Consider the following 24,640-nt stretch of genomic DNA (forward strand, 5'->3'; position numbering starts at 1 on the left):
AAAATGCAAAGCATTGTTATCTACTTAAGCCATGGGGACGTAGAAGTTCCAAACACACTATTCGATGGTCCTCTAAATTCATCTCACCACCTATGCCATCTTTATATTTTACCAGAAGGCTCAAATATCTATCTCTACCCTTCCATGGGCTCTTTGCAGTCTTGTGTGGCATGGTTGAATGAACTACTACACAAAGGATTAAAAAAGCTGTGCTGAGAAAGCATTACCACAGGTAGAAAGAACTGGAAGTGCATCCTCAATAGTTGGAAAAGTTATAAAAATAGATCCTACATCATGATAGATAACATGTCATAAGCTAAAACAAACTGAGAGATGTGAGGAAGACTAGCTTGATAGTTAGCTTAGAAAAGAAGAAAGAGACAAAACATCACATCATCCCTCTCCCCCAAAAATGAATCACAGCTGCTACATCAGGGTAAGAATAGTGCAAGCTATAGAAAAGGCTTTCTTCCTCCCAATCGTGAACACCACTAGTTAAGATTCACCTCTACTCTTAAAGGTTAGGAAAATCATGTAAAAGAGATAATATGAAAAATAGCATATTCAATAAGTTCCAGTAAAGATTTTTAAATTCCCTTAGCATGTCAGGGTGAACTGTTACTGGGACTCTAAAGCAAATGAAGGAAAGTAGAGACTACCAGAGATTTGAAGGCTCGTTTTCATCTAGGGTTCATAAACGTCATTTTGCAGATACTGTTTAGAATAGCTTTGTTCTCCTGCAATGGATGCTGAGAGAATTGGCTCTTCTATTGTAAGACTTTTCAGAAAGAGGACAACTAAAGTAATTAATTTTAAAAATGTGAGAAGGGTTAGCAGAGGGAATGAAGGGCTTCTTGTTCTCGCCTTCCCTCACATGCCCACCTCTGAGCCTCAAAGAAATCACCCCCCAAGGAACCACTAGACAAATCAAGCAGACAGATATCTTCATAACCCACATGGAGAAAAGAATTGAAGAAACAAGGGACAAACATTTGCAAAGTGTAGAGTCTTAGACTTCTACAGAGCAATCACGGAACTTAAATCTAAGGTTTTTATATAACTCAATGTAAAAACTATCATCCATCTACTGCTTGAGATATAATCTAATAGCAGTCCAAAAATGTCTATTATAAAAGTCCACACAGATCACTTCAGAAAAAGAAATCTTTCCTTTTGTCTACAGCAGCAAAGAAACTCCTATGCCTATGTGGAGAGTCTAGGATTATGTAAGGATGGATAATGAAAAGACAAACACTTGAGAAAATATTGTCACTTACTTCCAGATTTGCTGTAGCAATACCCATGACAAGCAACCCAGAACAGTCCTAACACACAATGCAATTCAGCAGCAACTCATCATTGCCACTGTAATTACAGGTGCCTGCTTGCTTTCCTCCTCACAGATCTGTGGGTAAAGCCTACAGCTAAATTTGTAACTAAGCAGTACAGAAGCTTCGGCTAGCACTCAATAAACACATAGAACTCTTTATTTGACAGACAAGCACTTGTGGAATACAGAGCTAACCCATTGCTCCAGAAGTTCTCCACATGCATCCAGGAAGGAATGTGTAGGACTCCTTCTAAATGCAGAAGTTTGATTTCTGTTAATCTCTAAAATGATCAAAGAATATGGGTATTAGTCTTATTTCTCAAATAAGAAGGAGGCTCAAAGATTGTGTTACACACATTATAGGTGGTAGAACTGGTATTCCAATTTTCCTGACCACATTTTCCATGTTTTTTAAAAAATATTAATTTAACAGCTTCTGAAAATATCAGGCTATTAGCATTTTAGAAAGACTTCTCATCAGTGAATACCAGGCAATATTCAGAAAATGCAATATAGAAAATTCTGTTTTATACCTTTTTGGAAATAGAAACAAAATTGAGATTTATAATTCCCATACAGCTGTACAGTATCTGCGTGGAGTCAAAGGATGAAATATTTAACTTAAGGACAACTTACAAGAGTTACAAATGTCTAAGATTTAATAGTGGGGGAATATTGGAAGGGCACATTATGGCAAGACAGAAGCTCTAAAATTTCTGTGTTACTAAAATGAGACTGAAAACATTTGTGCTGAGATTATATAGACACCATTAGAAAATGAGAACAATGTCCACAAACCACAAGAAAATTCTCCTTCTTGCTCATATACAGGACAGCACAGCCATTTGTGCTATACTTAAAATAAAACCACTCACTTCTATATGATTATGCTCCATCCAGTGAAGGAATCATCTCCCAAATAGAGAACCGAAGAAAATCATCTCTAATATCTTACCCCATGACTGCCAGCCTTAATCTCTATCAAAGTCTCTAGGAGCACATTCACATGGCATTGGGAATTTTTCTTGTCCTCAACTTTTAAAAGTATAATCTCAAACCAATAAAATAAATAAATTCACTACTTAAAAGAATACCTCTTAAAGAAAAAAAAACCTAGGTAAACTCACCTACAAGAAACCCTGAGGAATTACCCATTTCAAAATGTTAATTGTTATGTGGAAGTGGCTTTTGAAGTTCAATTTAATTTCCTGAAAGCATCAAACAACTCTATTTCCCTACAGAAAATAATTAAGCATCAGGGATGATAATGTGATTAGCAAGTAAGACATCTATAATTCGTTTAGCAAATCAGAAAGCAAAGAGGAGATGGCTGTTCAAAAGCCTCCCTCCCTTGTCCAACCACAGCAGAAGCAGCACTGAGAAACCACCCTAGGGTACATCCAAAGATACAAGCCATGCACCAAAGGCTCAGCCTAGCATACACATAGGAATTAAAAAAGTTTTCTTTCTTCCTTTGAAATTGATCCTCCTTTACCTATAATGACAGAGCCCCTCTCCCATCTATCTCATCCCTATCTGTCCTCACTTTAGGTTTTATCCTTTGTTGTGGTGTGAATATCAGATGTCCTAGATGCAATTGTCAACATGATTGGATTGAGATATACCTAAGTGATTAGTAATACCATCTCTGGAAAGAAGTTTGGGGAGTGTGGTTTCAGAGACAATTAAAGGGCTCTCTCTGGCCTGATCAAGAATTAATCCCTTGGTGATTCCAAATATGATGGGGTTATTAAGAAGTAGTCAGAGATAAAAGGTGAAGCCTAGTTACCTGGTCTACCTAGCCTCTTCCTGTCTCTTTCTCTCCTTTCTGCCCAACATCAGATGATGAATTTTCTCTGTTATACATTCCTGTTACTATAATATCTTGCCCAAACACAGGAGGCCAACGATAAAGCTGATAAAACTGGGTGCCAGTGGCTCACTCCTGTAATCATTGCTACTCAGGAGGCTGAGATCTGAGGATCACAATTTGAAATCAGCCCAGGGAAGAAAGTCTGTGAGATTCTTACTTCTAATTAACCTCTAAAAAGCTTAAAGTGGAGCTCTGGTTCAAGTGGTAGAGTGCTAGCCTTGAACAAAAAAGCTCAGAGAGAGTGCCAGGCCCTAAGTTCAAGTCTCAGTACCTGTCCATACCACATGTGCAATTGAACACACCTAAAAGCCAGAAATTTGATATCAGGAGTGAGGTAGTTGATATCACTAAAAACAGCCATGTGGTTTTTATGCCTTTGGAATTCGTTTGCAGAATTTGGAAAAATTTGGAGATATGAATTACATATACCTTAGGATGGTGAAAGCAGATCTTAATGGACTGCTCTTATGGGAGCTGATGGATATTAATAGGACTGCAGACATTTAAAAAAAAATCTTTACTCGTGAGGTTTAAGATAGGAATTAGAACTCTACTGGAACCTGAACTAAACACCATTTTTGTTGTTCATGTTACTGTTTTTCTCACAAGGATTTTGTCTACACATATTCTACACCCTAAAACTTTGTGGGAAACTGTGAGTTCGCATGTGTGTGTGTGTGTGTGTGTGTGTGCACGTGTGTGTCTGTGTACATGTTAGAGATTGAACCCAAAGCCTGGTAAATACTAGGCAAGTGTTCTAATGCTAAATTGTATCTGCAGACTAGAGAGACTGAATTTAAGCACTAATTAATTTAGTGGAAGAAACTTCAAGGCAGCATAGCATTCAGTCTGTGGTACAGTTATTGCTGGAAGCTTTTAGTCAAGTTTACAGTGACAATTAGGAACAAGATTCAAAAAAGGTGCAATCTAGCAGAAAAAAAAAGAATTAGAAGTAATAGACGAGTAAGGAATGGCTGTTAAAAAGACGTGTCCCATTACAAATAAACCAAATACTTTGTATTAGTATAATAGCAAAGATGCTTTGAGTCTCAGGAATTGAATGACTTCACTCATAGCAGAATTTGGGGTTTAAAATAACTTAATTTGAAAGATGGTAAAAAATGCTTCCAGGGTTAACCTGTTTGCCTAGGCCTGCCTATACAGTCCATGGTAAAACAGAATTGGTTTCACAATGCTCAGCTTTGTAGGCTAAAATCATGAGCCAAATAAGTTTATTTTTTATCCCTTTTAAATTGTTTTCCTCAGGTATTTTTCATAGCTACAAAAATGTCTGACTGGGCTGGGGATATGGCCTAGTGGCAAGAGTGCCTGCCTCGTATACATGAGGCCCTGGATTCGATTCCCCAGCACCACATATACAGAAAATGGCCAGAAGTGGCGCTGCGGCTCAAGTGGCAAAGTGCTAGCCTTGAGCAAAAAGAAGCCAGGGACAGTATTCAGGCCCTGAGTCCAAGCCCCAGGACTGGCCAAAAAAAAAAAAATGTCTGACTAACTTATCCCTATCCACAGATCATCAGGGTCCTTGGAGTTTCCATTTACTCAGTACTTGGAATTGTACTCAGGGCCTCATGGATCCTAGGCAAGCATCCCGCCATTGAAACACCCCCTGACCAGTGCACTTCATTTCTAACTAGATACTATCATTCTTATTTTTACAAATAAGGACAATAAATATTAGGATGATTCAATAATATATTCCCATCATAGAGCTCAAAACCACCAAGAGTCTAATTCAAATTCAGTTATTTCTGATTCTAAAATCTAAGTTCAGTTCTCTGTTAGAGAGAGACTGCCCCCAAACACTAAGCACTCACACAAAGAACAGTAAGACACTGTTAAAAAATGATTACAAAAAATAGCCAATTGCAAGGAGTATTAAGGCTAAGTATTAAATTATTAGATAAGAAAATACAACAAGGTAAAGTGTTAAAAGTATTAAATAAAAAAATTAACAAAACATATATAGTAAGATAAAAGGTAAATGTGAAGTGGGACCTATGGTGAGATAATAATTGAATTGTTAGAATAATTTGTTATATAGTTTCCATTATCTACAATATGTTTTGATTTTATAATTAATGAAAATAATAGTTTAACTTTTTAAAAGGTAATAAATTAATAGAAACAAAATGACAAGTTTGGGCTGGAAATATGGCCTAGTGGTAGAGAGCTCGCCTTGCATACATGAAGCTCTGAGTTCGATTCCTCAGCACCACATAAACAGAAAAAGCCAGAAGTGGCGCTGTGACTCTAGTGGTAGAGTGCTAGCCTTGAGCAGGAAGAATCCATGGACAGTGCTCAGGCCCTGAGTTCAAGCCCCAGGACTGGCAAAAAAAAAAAAGATTGATTATGGCTGAGTATTATAATGATTAGAGACTGCATTTTCACTTTTATATATCTTCATACTTCCTAAGTGTAGTACAAAGCATTAGTTTATGATACCCTCTACATGCATGTGTGCTTTGTGTGTGTGCATGAGTGGACACACACACAAAATGTTTGACATTTAAAAGGGATGGTTTCTGAAATCTTTAAATGGAGGCCTATGATCCTTGATTATACGTTCTTCTTATCTTTCTCAAGAATAGTCCCTAACATTTTCAACAGAGAATACTTTTTTTAATAATAAAGATTCAATTCACAGCCACTGGGCAATAAGTGGAGAATGTCCCGTCTACTGTTGGGAAAGTGAATGAAGTTACTAGAGTTTCCTTTATGCTATGAGAAAGGACAGACCTTGTAGATGCCAGATTAGATTGCCCAAAGCATTGTGAGCCCCAGAAGGCTGCAGCTCTACCCTGTCTGCCCAAATTTAGAAAGAGAAATGAGAACTGAACACCTATCTTGTTTTTGTTGTTGTTTTGAAAAAGAATGGATGATATGTCACTGGCTTTAGATTCTAACTAAAACTGTCTCAATACTTAAAATACTAGGTTTCTTTTTAAAAAAAAATATTGTCTGTGATACCTGTAAAAGTAAATAAATAAATAAAAAGAAAACAGGGCTGGGAATGTGGCTTAGCGGTAGAGTGCTTGCCTAGCATGCATGAAGCCCTGGGTTCAAGTCCTCAGTAGCACATAAACAGAAAAAGCTGAAAGTGGCGCTGTGGCTCAAGTGGCAGAGTGCTAGCCTTGAGCAAAAAGAAGCCAGGAACAGTGCTCAGGCCCTGAGTTCAAGCACCTAAACAGGCAAAAACAAAACAAAACAAAAAATAGAAAATACACACACAAAACCAGAAAAATATCACTATTCACGACTAGAGGCTGGGGATATGGCCTAGTGGCAAGAGCGCTTGCCTCGTATACATGAGGCCCTGGGTTCGATTCCCCAGCACCACATATACAGAAAATGGCCAGAAGTGGCGCTGTGGCTCAAGTGGCAGAGTGCTAGCCTTGAGCGGGAAGAAGCCAGGGACAGTGCTCAGGCCCTGAGTCCAAGGCCCAGGACTGGCCAAAAAAAAAAAAAAAAAAAAAAGACTAGAGGCTCAGCTGGGATCCCTGGTGCTATGGAGAAGGAGCACAAACAACTCAGTCATTCTAAACTCAAAGAACTGAAGTTCTCAGTACATCACAAGTCTGAAAGATAAATACAAACAACAGGATGTGGAAATAATTCATCATTGAAGCAGTCACATTTCTTTCTTCATTAAGGAGAATTATTTACACATTGTTGTACACAGTGGTCATGTTGTGGCTACTGATACCTATAAGTTAGGATGCCCTTGATGCAGACACCTGTTTATTGTACTTGCAAATTTTCAGAGCAGAAACGCCCAGCCCAGAGTTTCACACATAGTAAGACAAAGAAAAGAGTAAGTAAATAGTAAATAAGTACAAGTAAACATAAAATGTAAATAAAAGAAGAAATGAATTAAGAAAAATGCTGGATTATGGATTGACTAAAAAATAGTCATAAAAATGTCACATAATCATTTCCAAGAAAGTTTTGTTAAATTATACAGCAGAATCAAATGCAATTTTTTTAAAAGTAAAAGCCAGTAAGATGATTATAAAGCTCTCCTTTAGGAGAAAGTCAAAAAGAAAAGTCCCACAACCATACATCATCTTCGACATTATTTTTAAACAACATCTGTTTAGAATCCCTTTGGAGTGTGAGGTTGGTTATGTGCACATGAATGAATATTATAAGCCTAAGAGTTTAGAGACTCAGCCTTTCTGGTGTGCCAATGTTTGTTCTGTGAGGAATGATAAACATCAAAGTCCTAGCTAATACAACAAAATTAACTCCTCATTTTCCATAGTCTAATACTGATTACTAACTGCTAATCCCCAAAACTGGTGTGTATTCACATTATAAGTAAAGGAAGTAGTAATATTAAAAGCCAAAATTTTTAAAACACACATAGATATATAACTTAGTGATTGGTTCTCAATTTACTTAGAGTTTTATTTAAGTATGGTTACTTAGGAGTGTAAAATGAATAAAAAGACATACCCACCTAAGAGGTCTATTCAACTGAGTTGAAATATTTCGTAAGAAATTTCATCAAAAAATAAAGACTAAGTCACTATGAAAGAAACTCAACAAGTAATAAAAAGATATCCCATATTTGAGGAAGAATAGAATACCTGCAACCACAGAATCTACATCTTTGAGGACTGGGAATGAATTGTTGAAATGTACAACCAAGTTGAAAAACGATTGAGCTAATCACATTTTCTGGTCAATAATTACCAATTTTTATGATTAAATACTTATGTAAAACTAGAAACCATGCCTACAATTTTAAAATCTAATTGATTTGTATAATACTACAAATAATTGAAATGGATCTAAGAGAGTCAAAAGATATAAACTGAGAAAGAGTTTAAAAAAATAACAAAAACAAAAAAAGCATGTAAGGTTAATATAGGAGAGTGTTTTCAGCCAATGTCTAGTACATTCCAACTTGAAATTAACTTAAAAATCTTGTAACTGCCCGTACTTGAAATTAGTATAAAAATCTTGGAACTGCCTCACCTCCAACTTACATATATATTTCCAAGTTGCCAAAATATTCAAAACCTTACTAACATCAATAGCCATGAATAATAAACTCCACAGTCCAATTTTCGAATTCAAAATTATTTTTCAAATATAAACATGTATTATATGTGTATTAAATCTTCTTTCAAATGACCTACTGAATAATCTGATGTGACAACATTGGTTAGGAAGATCACAGGCCCTACCCACATGGATGCTGACTCCGCTCTCCCCAAAACTTCAGTAAAGTTTAAGAAAACATAATCCAAAGTAGTTTACAAAAGTCATCAAGGAACAACAGTAAGGCTAATGGTATAAAATGGTGCCATGAATGGATAAATAATAAATACAAATTCAATTTATGATAAATTTGTTATATAAAATATATCACAGATATAATTATATTGAAATATATCATGTTTCAGGTAATACAGCTGTCTTGAAAGTAGGCATAAAATATTGAGAAGTCCTGAGGCAACTTATTGTACCCCACAAAAAGCAAATAAATGCAAAAGCAACTTTTAAATTTTCTTCTGATCTATGTTCCTGGAGATTGACACTTTTCCTTGATGAATCCTTTGAACTGTTCAGGTTTGCTAACAAGTATCTGTGTGATGCTTAACTTTATGTAACAGCTGCATAAGACTCTGAGAGACTCAGCTATTTACTCAAACACTGTATATATTTGTGAAGGTTCTTAGGGATGAGATCAGTACTTGAATCGTAAACCAAGTAAAGACAACTCTCCTCGTTGTGGTTTTTATTTCTGTGAAGACCAAGACTAAGAAAGTTTGTAAGCTAAGATCAAAACCATTTTAGTAGGTATTGTGGTCTGAACCCTGAGCCTCTACAGGACAAAGGAGAAATACACCGCGGAACTACTCCCCACAGCAACCAAGAACTTTTTGAAAGGCTTCATTGATCAAGAACAATAGGAGATCATTGACTCCACTTCAGAAATACAAAGGATTGGATTTATTCATAAAATGAAAGCAACAAGCCTGCACTGGTGGCTCAAGCCTGTAATCCTAGCTACTCAGGAGGCTGAGATCTGAGGATGGGGTTTGTAACCAGTCCAGGCAGAAAAGACCATGAGACTCTTATCTCCAATAAACCACTCAAAAAACGGAAAGTGGTTCTTTGGCTCAACTGGTAGAGCACTAGCTTTGAGCTGAAGAGCTCAGGACAGCACCCAGGCCCAGAATTCAAGCACCAAGACCCCCCCCCCCCCCACACACACACAAAAATGAAAGCAAGGAACTATAAACATCACTGACTTCCTGTTGCAGAGCAACCAGATCTCAATCTCATTCTCTCACTTTCAGTAACCCTACAGAGGACACACCAGAAAGTCCAAACTCTAGAATCTAAATGTTAAAGCTCTACAAAACTGGGATTTTTAACCCTCTGGTCCATTAACAACCTCAAAGCTCACCTTCTTAATTTACACCTAAAACTAATGTAAAGCTATAACTAGTGGAGTCAGAAGCTATACTAAATCAACATCATCATCATCATCATCATCATCATCCAATTTAATTTGTTGAAAAGCATACAAGTTCAGCAATTAGGGTATTCTTGTTTTGGTCTAAAATCTGAAACCAATAATCATTACTCAAAATAAGCTAAATGGGTCAGAATAATGTATTTAACAGCCTTTGGGAACTCATGTCTAAACTTAAAATACTAGACTTCCAAAGTTCCCATCAGTCCAGAAAATTTAGGATTTTGTAGTTTACACTAATATTGAGAATTACCATTTCCTATCTAGGAAAGAAAACAACCTGAATGCATTAAGGGCCAGATTGCCCTGAATGTAGACATTTCAGTAAGTAGAAAGAAAGGCAAGATCCAAAAGATAATATCTAGGAATATCCTGAAACTTCAGAGGCAGAAGATTTCAATATATTTTGTTTATTTGATCATTTTGGCAAGTAATATTCCTAGCGTGATAGGTCAAGAACTCAGCTAGAGAGAAATGAAAGCTAGAGGCAACATCTTCCAAATACGTGACTTAGTTCAATGACAGAGTATTAGTTGATGGATTTCAAAGAAGGTGAAAGAAGCATCCATGATTCTCTGGATTGGGAAGACATATATCAGTGTAACAATTCTGGCATGTTATTTAAAATGATCACATATGAGCAAAGATCTGGACCAATGTAAGCAAAAATATCAATTAACAAAGCATGAAGACATGTCATTAAAACTCAAAAATACTAACTATCAAACATCGTTTGGCTGCTCTCTTTCTCATCCTCCTTATTACTCAGCATTCCCTTTGCTTTCTCTTTTGTATCTATGACAAAGATAGAATCGATTGATCTAATAAACTCATCCTAACTCTACAGTCTTGGGACTATGCATACTCTCTCATCCAGAATATACTTGTCTTAAAAGCTAAGCCATGCAAGACATAGAATGCTTAACAAAAAAAAAACAAAACAAACAAAAAACTTGATAGAACTATATGTATCAGTAAGACAGACCACCCCAGACATTTCAGATCTTCTTATACTCCTATCTACAAGATCTAGAAAAGAATGTCCAAGGAGAAATCTAGGCATCAAATGCCATATCCCAAGGTCACTGTCTTTGAACAGGTGCCTCAAAGCCCACATATCTAACTAAAATGAAAAACCAAAAAATTCAAGACTCTGCAGAGCCTTCACTAACTTCTCACTCAATTTATCACCATTTCATCAGATTACCTACATGTCACACTGAAAATATAAAAATGTTAAATATGTGGCCAAGGTGTGTAGGCCTTTTGATGGACCAATTAGAAGTAAGCAGAGTGTGTGAGCTTTAGAAAGCTTGCTGCTTTGGGAGGCAGGGGTAGGGTAGAGGATGAAAGCTGGTGGATGACATATGGGCTACATTTACCTGCTAAATGTTCTGCATTTGTTCCACACAGATATTCAGAATGCTTTCCAACATTGCCTCCAATAAAATGTTAGGTAGTTTGACATATAATTTTGAATTCCAGGTTTATCTAGAGACAGCAAAGGAATGTGCATCTTTGAGTAGACTTTTGACCTTACAACTCATAGTATGGGAATGTTCCCAACATAAAATATGGAACTGCTCCTTTTGAGAGTGGGGTTGGGAAAGAAAGGAACTTGCACACAAAAATATATTATAGTATGATTGTAAAGTTTCTGTAAGAAGAAAAAGCACCAAGGTTACTAAGACAACAGAAAATATTATGATACCTCCACAGCCCAAATGAAAAGCAATAGCTGTTAGTGTATTGAAACTGTAGAAAGAGAGAATCCCTTGTTTTTTCTACAATATCTGCCACTCACATGCTTTGTTTATAAGAGAAAATATTATCAATGTCAAAACTTTCAAACAAAAGTTAAGGTGTGTTTTTAATCAATTACAGAGAAATCAAAGGATTCATCATCAATCCTTTCCCTCTCCACACTGTATATACTCAATGAATTTTAAATGTCTCTTGCTTTTGAAGTGAGAGAAATCTATACTTCCATTTATGAAGTCAGCTCTTAAAAATTTTTGCATGGTCCTAAACCTAGTTTCACAATACATGAGGAAGGCCTTAAAAAAAAAAAGCTTATTTAACTTACATTAAATCTTGATAATGCATTAATGAGTCTTTTAAAGGGATAATTTTAATTCCCCCATCTTCTATCATAAAGACTATACAGTGCTAATCTGCCTTGCCCTTTCAATTAAACTTGTTAAGGGCGTTCTATTTAGTCAGCACCCTGAATGGGCCATTAAAATTCTTGTTCAGTAAGAGTTGTGCTCAATCTGTGCTCTGTTGTTTTAAATTCCATTAAATCCAAATGGTCTTTATCGCCCCATGACCACTGTGACTTCAATCAGCCAATTTAATTACCTTACAAAATTGTCAGCAGAAGCAGCTAAGAAAAACAGGAAGCCCTATGACGTTATCAGACTGAAATCTTCCTCTTAGGTGTTTAATCTGGACTAGTCAATAATGATGAGATACACCCACATCCTTTCCCTTTCAGGGGCTTCTGACCTTCCCTTTCAAGCTAAGATTTAGGGGTGAAAATTCATTTGGAGCACTTCTAATACTTTGATAAGCGGACTATGAATAGAAAGTTCTCAGAAGAAAAAACTTCACCACCCATATGAAAAGCAATCAACACTTGCATTTCAATATAGCTATCGAATCTGCTGAAACCATCTACAAAGCTGTGGTACCATGCCTGCAGTAGATTTGTGGTTTAATTGTACGGCACTTGAAAGCAGGTATACTGTTTTGACTCTGATGCGTAAAAATGGGCAACAACAATTTCCAGGAAACAATTGTAGAACTAAAAGGAAATCAATTCTCCATGTGAATATTAAATTTCTACCTCAAAAGGGCAAAACATTTTCTGTATCTGGAATTATGATAACTAAATGGCATGAAAGACTTATCATATCACAGGCAGTCCTTCCTTTTCTGTTAAAATAGATTTGAAAAGACTGATAATCAATGATACATCCAAGTTTGGCCCATGGTATTTTCCTCCTTTGTGCTACAGCAATTCACATTAACTTTCTTGTGCTGGGTAAATGTTGAAAGTGTCTTTTGACAACTCAAGGAATGAACACACTATAATGATCACTTGCATTAAACCAAAAGGCAAAACTTGTCTGAAGAAATGTTCACTGACATATAAACTGCTTGTTCACTTTTGAAAAGCAACCTCTCAAAGCCAAAAAAAAGAAGTGTTGAGTTTCATGTGCCTGGGTGGAGAAGTGCTATTTCTAGAGACGAAAAGATCATTTTTCAAAGTCATTTTCTGAAATGATTGTGCCTCCGTTGATGGATCACATCAAGTTATTCTTTGAAGCTTTCAGAGTAAGGGAGAACTTGCCAGAACAAAAAAAAAAGGATTTAAAATAAAAAGTGTGCCCATTGTGTTGGCAATTCTGGGAAAGATTTCCTCTCAAGCTATCCCAGAGCTCAGCTGAACAGGTGTTCGGTTTTATCTGTTACAGATAGTAGCCGCTATCACTCCCACGTCCCTGCCTCCCAAGAGAGGATTTTCTTCTTTCCAGATGTCAGGCCACTCCTCCTTCCCGCCCACTTTACCTCCCAAAGGAAGAAAAATCTCTTTCATAGAGCTGGTGGTGAGTGGCAGTTTCCAAGTTCAGTCAGTTCCATCTCATTCCTCGATGGTGCAGTACATCTGCTACCAATTATTCTATCTGGGAGCACATGGGATGCCCAGAAAAGTAGTGCAGTTTCCATACGAACCCTTTCAGCCCCCCATCACATTATGGCTTCATCCTGAGCTGCAGCCCTGACTGAGCAGGCTGGCAGCCTTCATCCTCCGTGCTGGAAGGTGACTGCCCCTGGCCGGGCCAATGAGCAGTGCCAGAGAGGGCCACGCGCCTCTAAGAGCAAAGACCTGGACTCCTGAAAGCCTCCTCATAAAAAGCCCCTGTCCCCAGCATGTCTCAGAAAAAGCAAAGAGAAAGAAAGTGGGAAACCAGAAGGGGCCTGCCATAAGCTCGGGCCTCTAGGAAAGGACTAACTTGGAGAAACTTCCCACGGAGTTTGGGCGACAGGTTAGGTTTGGCATGCTTGCTTCCAGCATCCTAAATTACAATGTAAGCAAGGAATAATAATGTAAGGCAAAGGTGAGAAGCAGCAGCGGTTTGGGAATGGGCTTCTTTAAGAGATGCTCAAACATAGCAGGGCCTGGAGTAAGCAATGGGCACAGGTTGCCAGCTTGCACGCACTTTCCCAGGGACAGGACCCTGCAACCCCGGAAGCTGGGAGAGAAGAGATTCTTCTTCAAGGAAGATATTCAAGGCCCCGCAGGCTGTGATGCCCAGAAGGCAGGAGAGATCTGGAAGGAGAGATCTTGCCTGGGCGCGATCTAGGTGCAAGTGCCTGGGCTCGGGAAAGAACCCCGGGTTTGGGGGAGGGGAGTTTCCTAGGCTTTGTGCCCAGAAAATCCGGCGCCCACAAACATCTGACTGGACCGGGAACGGACAGCTGACTTTCTAAGATGCTCATTATCCGTATGCATGAAAACATGCCGACTGGGTGGGCCGAGAGAAGCCACGTTGTGCCAACTTAACATTGAAGGCAAGGATAACCGCCCGCGATGCAAGGCTAGGTGCCCATCTGCCCGCCCGCCAGAAGCGGGCACTTGGCCAACCCCCCAGTTCCAGTTCCCCACTGCCCTGGGCTGTCTGGACGCTCACTGTGCCCTTCCACCAGCGCCTGCCCGGGAGACCTTTGAGCAGCTGGTAAAAGACCAGACCTGGGGGCGCAGCCCCGTGGAAGTCATGTCTGGGGAGGGAGGGGGAGCCCCTAGGTACAACTGCAAAGTTTTCTTGGGCACTCGTGGAGATGCTGTGGCCATGTGTGAGTCTTGTTTTGGGAGAGAGCACGTGCCGTGTGTGTGTGTGTGTGTGTGTGTGTGTGCACCCACCCGTGTGACCCAGCACTCGCCAGTGCTAGGGGAGGGGATTGCGCGGGCAGAAGGTGGGCGGGGAAAGAGACTCAGCCAGGACCAGTACTATGAACTGGGGGCTCCTCTATTTACTGGGGATGGTAGGAGGAGGAAGAATAGCATCACAGACTGTTGGCAGCTGGGGAAATGGCCTGAGCTTCTAAGGGTGAATCTCCACCATCGATGAGGAAGGGAGGGGGGTGGCCGCCCCTCAGCGCTTCCTGGTTGCCATAGCTCCGCTCCACGGCGGAAGTATTTCAAGCCTTGTGGCGAGCTGCATCCCCAGAGTGGAGGGTGGAGGGACAATCTAGGCTGCATCTCCGGGAGGCCAAGGGTCTCATCTGGATCCTGGGGTCAGCATCCCAGGAGCAACCGCTCTACTCGAAACTCCAACCCCTGGCACAGAGCCAGGGATGAGGTACTAGTTCAACTTTTTAAACCAAAGTTGAGAATTTACCTTCTCCAGTATCTTACACCTGCTTCACCAACCATTCAATTCACCAAGAACCTATTTACCCCAGAAGATAATAAAACGGCCAACATTGCAATAACATAGTACCAAAAGGGAAATGAATATTCCAGTGATAACAGTTGTGTGCAACCCTTTCCCATAACTCCGGTCAGATATCAGATAAAATAGATCTTCACATGGAAAATGTTCAAAGCTGTTGTAGAAAAATAACAGTTCATCCAGAAACCGGACTCTTACTTTAGGATATCAAGGGACTGGTAGGTACTCGATTTCTTAAGAACGTTCTTGTTATGAATTGGTCTAGGAAAATGTGTTTTTGTGTATGTGTCAGCTCTTTTGGAAAGCTGCTACACACTCTGCTTCAGTCGCCAAGATTTTTAATATGAAGATATGAAATGATCAGCGAATGTAACAATCTAATGATTCAGCAAATATGATGCTGCAAGACCAGGGCAGCAATAATTAAATCTTAGCTTATCAGTGGAAGTTTCCCAGCTCCAAGTCTTCTTTATTTATTTTCCATGAGGTCCACAGACACACTAACACAGTTATTCACAAATACATACTGAAAGATATTGAAGGATTCCATGTAAGTCTGTTGTGCTTGGAGCTGAACTGCTAAACACACACACACGTAATATGATGAGGGATCTATTTAATCCTGTCCAAAGAAATATGCATTCCTCTGGATGCTTGTTGCTAAGAGCAACATGCTTAAGTACCATCTAAGAATGTGAAGAAAGCAGGGAAATACTCCATTGGGAATAAAATATACCGTATTGTCTCTTTTGTTATTGCCAGACGACTTAGCTCCAGGTGTCTTATATGTGACAACTGGTGGGGAGGGCTGCTGACATTCCATTTTAATATAATACACACACACACACACACACACACACACACACACACATATGTCCCTACTTTCTTTTCACAAAGCATGATAAAGACCATGAGGGGGAAAACACATGGGGGAAAAAAAAAACAAAACAGAGGGGAAATATATGCCACTGGTGTCAAGAGAAAATGCAGGCAATCACTCTGCTTTAAATTGGACTGAATAACTTAATGCATTTGCTTTTATCTCAAAGGCACACGCTCGGGATTATGTGGTTTCCTGCACTCTTCGGTTTAAATCCACTTGAACTGACAAAGGAGCTGCCTACAGCAGAAGCTTTACCCTGTTGGCTTTCTCCTCTTTTTCTCTTCTCTACTTTAGGGAACTTTTCATGACTAGTTCCGCTCCTACTGAAATTCCATTGGCCATAGGGAGCGAAATGAGCCTTTCCTATGATTCATTTCCTCCTAGCAAACCTCCTGACCATGAATTCCACTAGAGTCTCACCTCTAGATTTTCCTTCCAGCTCCAAAGAAACCTGAGTTCTTGGGAAAGCCGGAAATTTGCCTGAAATGCCAAGGATCTCAGGTCTTTAATGGCAGAGTCAAATAAAGACAGAGATCTAGACACCCCCCCCCCACACACACACACTCAACTCTCCCCCCCCCACCCCTCCTCCACTGGCGGTGAATACCGCTCATCATTTTCTTAGTCCAGGATTCTCACAGCAAAAGCTATGAAAGCAGCAAGTTATACAAAAAAACAAACAAGACTGTTTTATTAGGAAGCAGTTTCCCTGGGATGCTTCTTCCCCTTATTCAGGAAAGCTTTGAATTTTGTATTACTTTGTTTTAAAGCTCTGCATTCCGATAAGGACATTATAGGTGGCATAGACCAGCGATTAAATAAACCAATAAAGCTCTCCTACAAAAGGCACCAAAGAGACCAGTGCCTTTCCTTTGCACGTGATGAATGGCCTGGGTCCGGACCTAAGCGGACACACGCAACTCGTCCAAGAGTTCTCAGGTATCAACTCCTGGGCTCCCCCGGCTCGGAGTCTGGCCGCCCAGGAGCTCACTTTAGCCGGGGTGGCGCTCCCCTCCGCGCCCGGCAGGCTCCGGGGGAGAGCCGCGGAGGAGGCGCTGGCCATGCCCCCAGCGTCATCACCGTCGCTGTGGCTGGCCACTATGAAGAGGCAATAAAGGCATCGACCACTACCACGCACGGGCCCACGTCTCACCCTCCCGCGGCGAAAAATAAAATAAGAATCAAGAAAGGGGGGGGGGACATAAGTGAAAGCACGGAGTAGATTCGTTCAAACCCAGGAGAAAAACAGGAGTGGAGAACAGGTCGCCCAGCGCCGAGCCCACCGGCAGATCGAGCGAGCCCGCCTGTTTACATCCGGCACAGCCGGCTAGCGGGAGAGGGAGAGGCTGGGGCGGGTGCGGGGTGGGGTGGAGGGGTGATCTTACCAAATCTTAACACATGTGTGGTTCCTTGAGAATATCCAATCCACAATAAACAGAGCAGGAGTTGAATGGAGCGCCTGACGACTAGATTACTTAGAATCGGGGGAGAAATCTTCATGGTGTTTCCGTGCCTACCCGCGCGGCACCCACTTCCCCGATCTAGCGTTCGGCTCGCGGTTTGGGCAGGAATGAGGATGCGTCGAGTCGTGGCCGCAGACAGGATCACGGCATGGTCACGGAAAGAGGAAGGAGTCTCCGCTTCCCAAACCCATTAGCAATCGCTGCATGCTCTTCAGTCACTGCGCCAAGGAGCAAGCTTCCACTGCAAGGGATGGCGGGACATCCATGTTAGTCCGGGAGCATCCGGGAGGATCCAGCACGCACACCCACAACGTCCGGCCGCGCGAGCCTGGGGGAGCAAAGCAGGAGCAAAATCAGTAAGAAAATCCAACCTTGGAAACCCGGGAGCCGGGCACTGAGAGCCACAGTCCCGGCACAAAGGCGCTCTGCTCTGAAAAGGGTTGGCCAGGCCCTATTCTTACTGCACTGCCACACAGCTTCTGACGTGAAGCCAAGATTAACTGAGAAAAATTGAGATAGCTGCTCGTCTCTGAACGCTCCCTGCCAGTGAGCTTCCCAATATCTATTATGCAACCAATCTGATACCCGCCTTGAGTTGCTCGAAAAAGAAGAAGAAAAAGGGGAGAGAAAAAAGTCAGATTTATTTACGTGATGGAAGTTGCTTTCATTTTTTTTCCAGTAAGAATCTGTAAGAGTTAGACTGGTGCTGGCAAGCAGACTTCTTACAATCAACTATTGGATTTTAATACAAGACTAGCAAAGTCAAAGTCATTTTGCTTAGGAATTGTACAAAAGGCAGTGTTCTAAGACAGAAGGTGTTCTGTAAGTTTAACTTGCTCTTAAGTTAAAAGTGTAGAACTTATACTATTCTTGATTGATATCTTAACTTAGAATGAATACCAAATAGAATGCAATTGGAGAGGAGGTCTTGGTCTTTTAGAACTGGAGTGGAACATTGGTTACTACTCAAGTGCAAAGAGAAATTTCTGCAAGTAGACTTTCAGAGACAAAATACTGACTTAAGATGAAAGAATCATACTTTCATGCCCATGTTAGCTCATCTGAAATAATTATGAATATATAAAAGACAATCATGTTTGAACTGGTATCGCAAACTTTAAAGGTTTTTTTTTTATAAACCTTGTTTGCTTCTAATTATTTTTTTCCAGTATTTTTTCTTTAAAGGGTGGGATCTCATAGCTTTTTCTGAAAATATCATTTGCTGGTTTTCTGATGAGAATATTTAGAATCCCCTCTCTGGGATTACACACAAGTAACAATTTATTCATGAGAGAAAAGATATAGGTTTATTTGTGTTTTAACAGAAATATTTTATTACTGAAATAGTCTATAGAATCAAGTTATTCAAAAATCCACTAGCAGCATTATTTACATTTCTAATTAAAACTAATACATATAGCAAACAAATATATCACTATGAGCATGTTTAGCTGAATAAGCTGCACAAAAGGCATAGTATGAAACATGTCTTTTGCAATTAATCACATTTTCATAACCAACTAATAGGGCATGGATGAATTTTAGAAAACCCTAAGATTATGCCCATCTGAAGACTGTCCAATTTTAAAGTAAGAATATGTGTACTACTGAAGTCTTGTTATGTTTCTTTCAAATACTTAGAAAATAGAAGAATGTGTTAATTCAGACATTGTAATGTTTTCCAGTTGCTACTTATGAAAGATAGTCTAGAAAGCTGATTTTGAATTAACCTACGTTTCTACATTTTTGCAAAGGTATTAAGTATCATTGGTTTTTTAAAAGATAGAGGCATAACCACAATGTCAAAATAAACATCATGAATGGCTAGTTCTGCAGCCTAGAAAGCAATTCAATCAAATCATCTGTCTGTTGGAGCACTTTAAAAGGAACACCTAGTGCTAAAACCAAGGGTATCTAGCGACTCCTTCAGACCATATTTGAAACATCTCTTGCAAAACATGCAGAGTCCAACATGCTCTGTCTTGTGCCTGCTGTCTCATTTATTCCATCATATTTGTTCATTTTTATCTTATCAGAGATCACAATGATTGCCAAGGCAAAAATAAATATTCTTAGTGTTTTTCATCTCCCAATATAATTGGTATCTACTATTCAAAAATAGTATTTCCTGTGTGGTTAATTAAAAGATTACATTTTTGCAGTGTAGCTGGTATTTAGTAGAACCTGAGAAAACAAAAAGTATTACAACTCCTTGTTCATGTATTCTGTTAATAACATGGTATTTGGCATAACAAATTCAATAGACCTACTTAAAGCTGGCATTCTCAACTATTTAGTTTGTGTGGGGTAATTTGTTATATGTCTAATTGAAGAAGTGAAAGAACAAGTGTCCAGATTTGTGAAGCTCACACAAAATTAACAGTAAAAAAAAGTCTACTATAAATTCTTCTTGCTACTTAATTGGTCCCCAAAGAACTAGTTTTGCAAATATGCTAAATTCTGTTCATTCTGGTCCATCAGCTAAGTTGAACAGCTTAAACACTGTAGGCATCAACTCCACCTGTCTAATTGAACTTCTGCAAGACTAGAGACAACCTTTCTTCAGGACCTTGGACAGCACCACAGGCATCTATTTATTCTGAGGTTGTCATTGAAAATAGTACAATGAATGGTAATATGCCACTTGAAATGACAATGTGCATATTTCTATTACATAGAGTCCAATAAAGTGAATTAGTGCAGTACATGTTGTCAAGAGGACAATCTTGTCAGCTGTGGTGAGTGTATTTTTCAGTCTGAATAACAGGATTGCTTTAACATATCCAGATGTGCTAGCTGTGATCCCATTTCAGAACATATGACTACAAAGCCACTCACATTCACTGTGAGACCCTCTCATGAGCACTTCACGACTTGTTTTCAATACAAAAAATATTTCTGAAAGATTACACAAATTACAGATAATGAAACAAGCTGTCAGAACTCAGTGGCTAAAGACATTTCTAAAATGTACAATTAGTTATCACTTTCAATTCTCCACCTCCAGATTTCCATCTGTTGTGAGGGTAATAAGATTAATTACCACTTTCTTCTTCAACTTCACTCCTTCCCCAGAGCAACTTCCCCCAAACAGCACAAGGATTTGGTGGTATGGAAGATGTCATGTTGTCTGCATATTTTGAAATTATCACAAGTTTCTCCCCAATATCAAAAGAATAATAGTTCTGAGGCTATGTGAAGGATTAATGGTCATTATACACTATTTGCACTGACCATATTTAACCTCTGTGATGACAGTTCTGTAATTTGTTCCTTTTATAATAGAAAAAGCAACAACACTGCAACTGGATGTCAGGTGATCATTTATATTTAATAACAGTGAGATTTATACACTTTGTTCTTTGGTCTCATTTGTTTTATTTTCAGTTTATCTACATGGCAACCTCTATTGGAAAGAGCTACCAGGATGGGTATTCCAAGGTCAAAGCCAAGATTTATAAAAGAAAAGACTACACACACACACACACACACGGGGGAACTGTAGCTTGAAGCCTTGAAAAAATACCACAGAAGACTAATATGAGAAATATCAAGCTTATGACAAATAACAAAATAAAAATGCACATAGATCCATGCAAAGATTGCTACAACAGGATATTCATTGCATCTTTTCCTGTATTTTTGTATTTACTGACATTAATGACCTCTTATTCTTGGGCAATATTACTTGAGAAGCAATTTTAGTTTCCTACTCTCCTGGTGAAAATGAATCTTATTCTAGTTAGCTGCCACCTGCTGGGGCATGAACAAATATGTAATAATCCTGATAGACAGCATTAAAAAAATACAATGCCTATACCTTTTACTGGAAACAAGATATATATATATATATCAGAACAACCTGAATTTCAAAGGTGTTTTCAAGGTTCTTCCATGTTATATGTTTTTTTCACATGGAAATCATCCTAAATATCCTACTTTACTTTGTACCGGAGCCCTGCTGTTATGAGGCCTTTTGGGAAACCTCATGTGATAGTAACACTTAACCTACTCCTTCATGCAAATAGCCTGTTGTATTGTGGCTTAGCAAAACAGTTTGCTTTCCCAAGGCATTGAAGAGGCCAAAGAATAAAGCCAGAGCTGAGATCAGTTGAAACTATTACACTGTTGCAGACTTGTATTTCAGTTTTCCTGTTTACAATGCTAAGTTATCACTTGCTCACCCCTGAATACATTCTCAGCTGCTCTAACATTCTGCTTCTTTGATGATTAATGGAATTTAAATTTTCAATTAATGTTTGAATACGAAGGAGATATGCGTCGTAAGTAGGAATGTGAAGTGGAATAGACTTGCATATCTCAAAATCCTTTAAAAATTCAGAATGTGCAATCTTTGATGGGCTTGAATAAAAGAAAACAAACAGATAGGACTTGTAGGCATCATTCATTTCTCCACCACCTTCCTCCTGTGCAATTCAAGTTGTTTGTTTGACTAATAAGTATGGAAGGCCACTGGAAGTTGATCAGCAGCGCTCGTGGTTACAGAAATGTGTGTGATGTACAAAGTTGTAAAGCAATGAACTAAGAAAAGTCGAGCCTGAAATACAATTGCTTATCTTCCAGCTAGCTATTAAACCACGGACTAAGATTCAAATGAGTCAATGGGCAATGGAAATAATCATTAATCTATAAGATAGCTTCTGATGAGAAAATACTTACAGTATGAAGAAATGACAGAAGGTAATCTTTGCCTTACCCAAAGGCTCTGAGTTTTCTAATACTCATTTCCTATGCTTAGATCCATCTTGGTAGTTTAACATCTCTCTCTCTCTCTCTCTCTCTCTTTCTCTCTCTCCCTCCCTCCCTCTGTCCCTCCCTCCCTCTGTCCCTCCCTCCCTCTCTCTCTCCCTCTCTCTATCTCTCTCTTTCTCTCTCTCCCTCTCTCTCCCTCTCTCTCTATCTCTCTCTCTCCCTCTCTCTCTCTCTCTCTATCTCTCTCTCTCAATATCAAGGGATGCGGTGTGTTAAAAAGTTCTGGGCATGTCAGATCCGCAGTAACACTCTGTCTTCCTCGCCCTCGTGGGCTGCCCGCCCGCCGGAGTTTGGTTGTTTTGCAGCAGCTCGGAATCCTGAGGTTAGGAAAGTCCGGAGCAGGGTCGGTGGAAGGCAGACTAGGCGGGCGGAAACAAGGATGGGGAGTTCCACAGCCCCGCAGGCACACGCACTCCGCTTCTGGCCATCTGGCTCCGTCTCCGCCGCCGAGGCCACTTCCTGACACGTCCTCTGATGGAATGATTTTCTTGGAGAGCCGGAGCGCGGGCAGCGAATGCCGGCGGCCGTTGGCGGGGCCGGCGGGGTGGGCGAGCGCGGGGGTCCGGGCGCGCGGTCCCGCAGGTGACTCCGGCGCCCCCGGGCCGGGTGCGCGGCGCTCGCCCTCCTCTTCCTTCCTCCAGGCGGAAAACGCTCCTCGCCCACCCGCGATCCCGATGTCCCCGCGGGGACCCACACCCCGGGGCAGGAGCCAGCCGGACAGCTGGGGAGTCCTTACCTGGAGCTGCGGCGAGGTGGGGCGGGAAAAGTGGGTGGGCCTCCCTCCCTCCCGGGGGGCTGCCGAGGGAGGAAGTCGGTCGGGATGTCTCGGGGCTCCGAAGCCCGAGCCACGCAAGCCGCCGGCGCCGAGCGCGAGTGACGGCGGGCGGCGGGGAGGACGGAGACCGCGGGGCGGCGGCGGGGACGGGCACGCCTCCTGGAGGGGGTTCCGTGCCTCGTGCTTTAAAGGCGCCGCGCTCCTTTCCCGCGGCGGGGACTTAGTCCTGCCCACCCGGGGCCACCCGGGCTGGGCGCTCGCCTCCCAGTAATTGCAAAAAGAAAAAACGAGAGGGTGAGAATTCCGGGCGCGGCCACACGTGTAGCGATGTGCAGTGTAGGGGGGCCGGACTTCCCCTCCAGAGATTGGAGAGGGGACAGCCCCCCCCCCCCCCACCGATCCTCTCTTTAGAGGGTGGATGATGCAAAAGAGCCAAGGGGGAAATTTCCTGGCCCTGGGGGGGGGGGGGGTCACCACACCTGCCGGGAAACCCTAGGATCTGGATGGCAGCTTTTATACCTCCCCGAAACCATAGCAACGCAGCTGCTCGGCTGCCAGGGTTTGGGGAGCAGCTGGTAGTCTCCAAAGTGGCCCTCTTAGTACAACTACTATTGCTTTTGGAGGTCTGCGAGAAAGAAGTACATCTGCGCGGCCCCCCACTCCCTGCTCTCAGTTCCTGCAACCAATGAGCGGTCGATCGCGGGTCTGGAACTCAGATACACCCGCGAGGAAGTCGAGGCACTTACTGCCTTGACTCAGATACTGCAAAGCCAAGCGTGGGAACAGGAGCTTCGCCAGCTTCGGGAGGTTGTCGTGCCTCCTCCGCACGGGTCAGGCCCCATAATACCTTTAGCTCCACTCCCCGTGAAGCCTCTAACTCTCGGCTTTGCAGAAGGTCCGGGGATGCGGGATTTGAGACCCAGTAGGCACTAGAACCTGAGGTCCCAGTCTCAAAGGCGGAGGAAAGGCGTTTGAAGAACAGCTGACCAGGTGTATACATATACAGGGCTTGCTTGGGTATTTTTTTAAAGGCCAGAGCTGAGGTGGGGTACCCCAGTCCCCAATCTTCCTGGGATTGGGCTAGTGGCAGCCAAAGGCGCTTTCCCCCACCCGCAGCTTCTCTGTGGGAGCTAGACGTTAGCTTCTGCAAACAATCCCGGATTTCCTCTCCTCTGGGTCAGAAAAGTCAACATGCACTCAATACAGGTTCTATCTTATCCTCAGCCCTACAATATTAACTACAGAAGAGACTCAAGCGGGTTTCCCCGGCGTAAATTGGTGGGCTGTGAAGGACCAAGAGGGAACTGGCCAAGCACACAGGACCCACATTCCCAATCGGCTGTACAAGGTGGGAGGTCCATACGATCATGAGGCTCCAAGGAGGCCCAGGTACCCGCAGTTCCCAAGCTGCTCAGGCCACAGAAGACTCCCAGTGGCCAGGGAGCGGTTGAGCTGGCTGGCTGGGAGCCCTGTCCTTTGCTGCCCTCTCGAAGGCAGCCCCAATAGTTAAGTCTTCTTTGAACAGGGTGCAGACCTGTCACCCTTCCCACCCTGGGGTTCAGAAGCTCAGCCA

General features: G+C 41.3%; 1 protein-coding gene across 3 annotated transcripts in view; it reads right to left on the minus strand.

Annotated features, from left to right (window-relative positions):
- Window positions 1–23,135, minus strand: part of Grik2 (glutamate ionotropic receptor kainate type subunit 2) — a 533,318-nt gene extending 510,183 nt beyond the window's left edge. For all 3 annotated transcript variants that reach the window (XM_048353764.1, XM_048353765.1, XM_048353766.1), the window contains exons 1-2: window positions 23,029–23,135; window positions 17,442–17,847 (exon numbers count right to left, since the gene is read on the minus strand). In XM_048353764.1, the coding sequence (XP_048209721.1) occupies window positions 17,442–17,556 (115 nt within the window). In that variant the 5' untranslated portion in view covers window positions 17,557–17,847; window positions 23,029–23,135. The remainder of the gene's footprint in view (window positions 1–17,441; window positions 17,848–23,028) is intronic.
- Window positions 23,136–24,640: the final 1,505 nt, after the last annotated feature.

The sequence above is a fragment of the Perognathus longimembris genome, chromosome 9 (assembly GCF_023159225.1).
Source record: "Perognathus longimembris pacificus isolate PPM17 chromosome 9, ASM2315922v1, whole genome shotgun sequence".
NCBI lineage: Eukaryota > Metazoa > Chordata > Mammalia > Rodentia > Heteromyidae > Perognathus > Perognathus longimembris.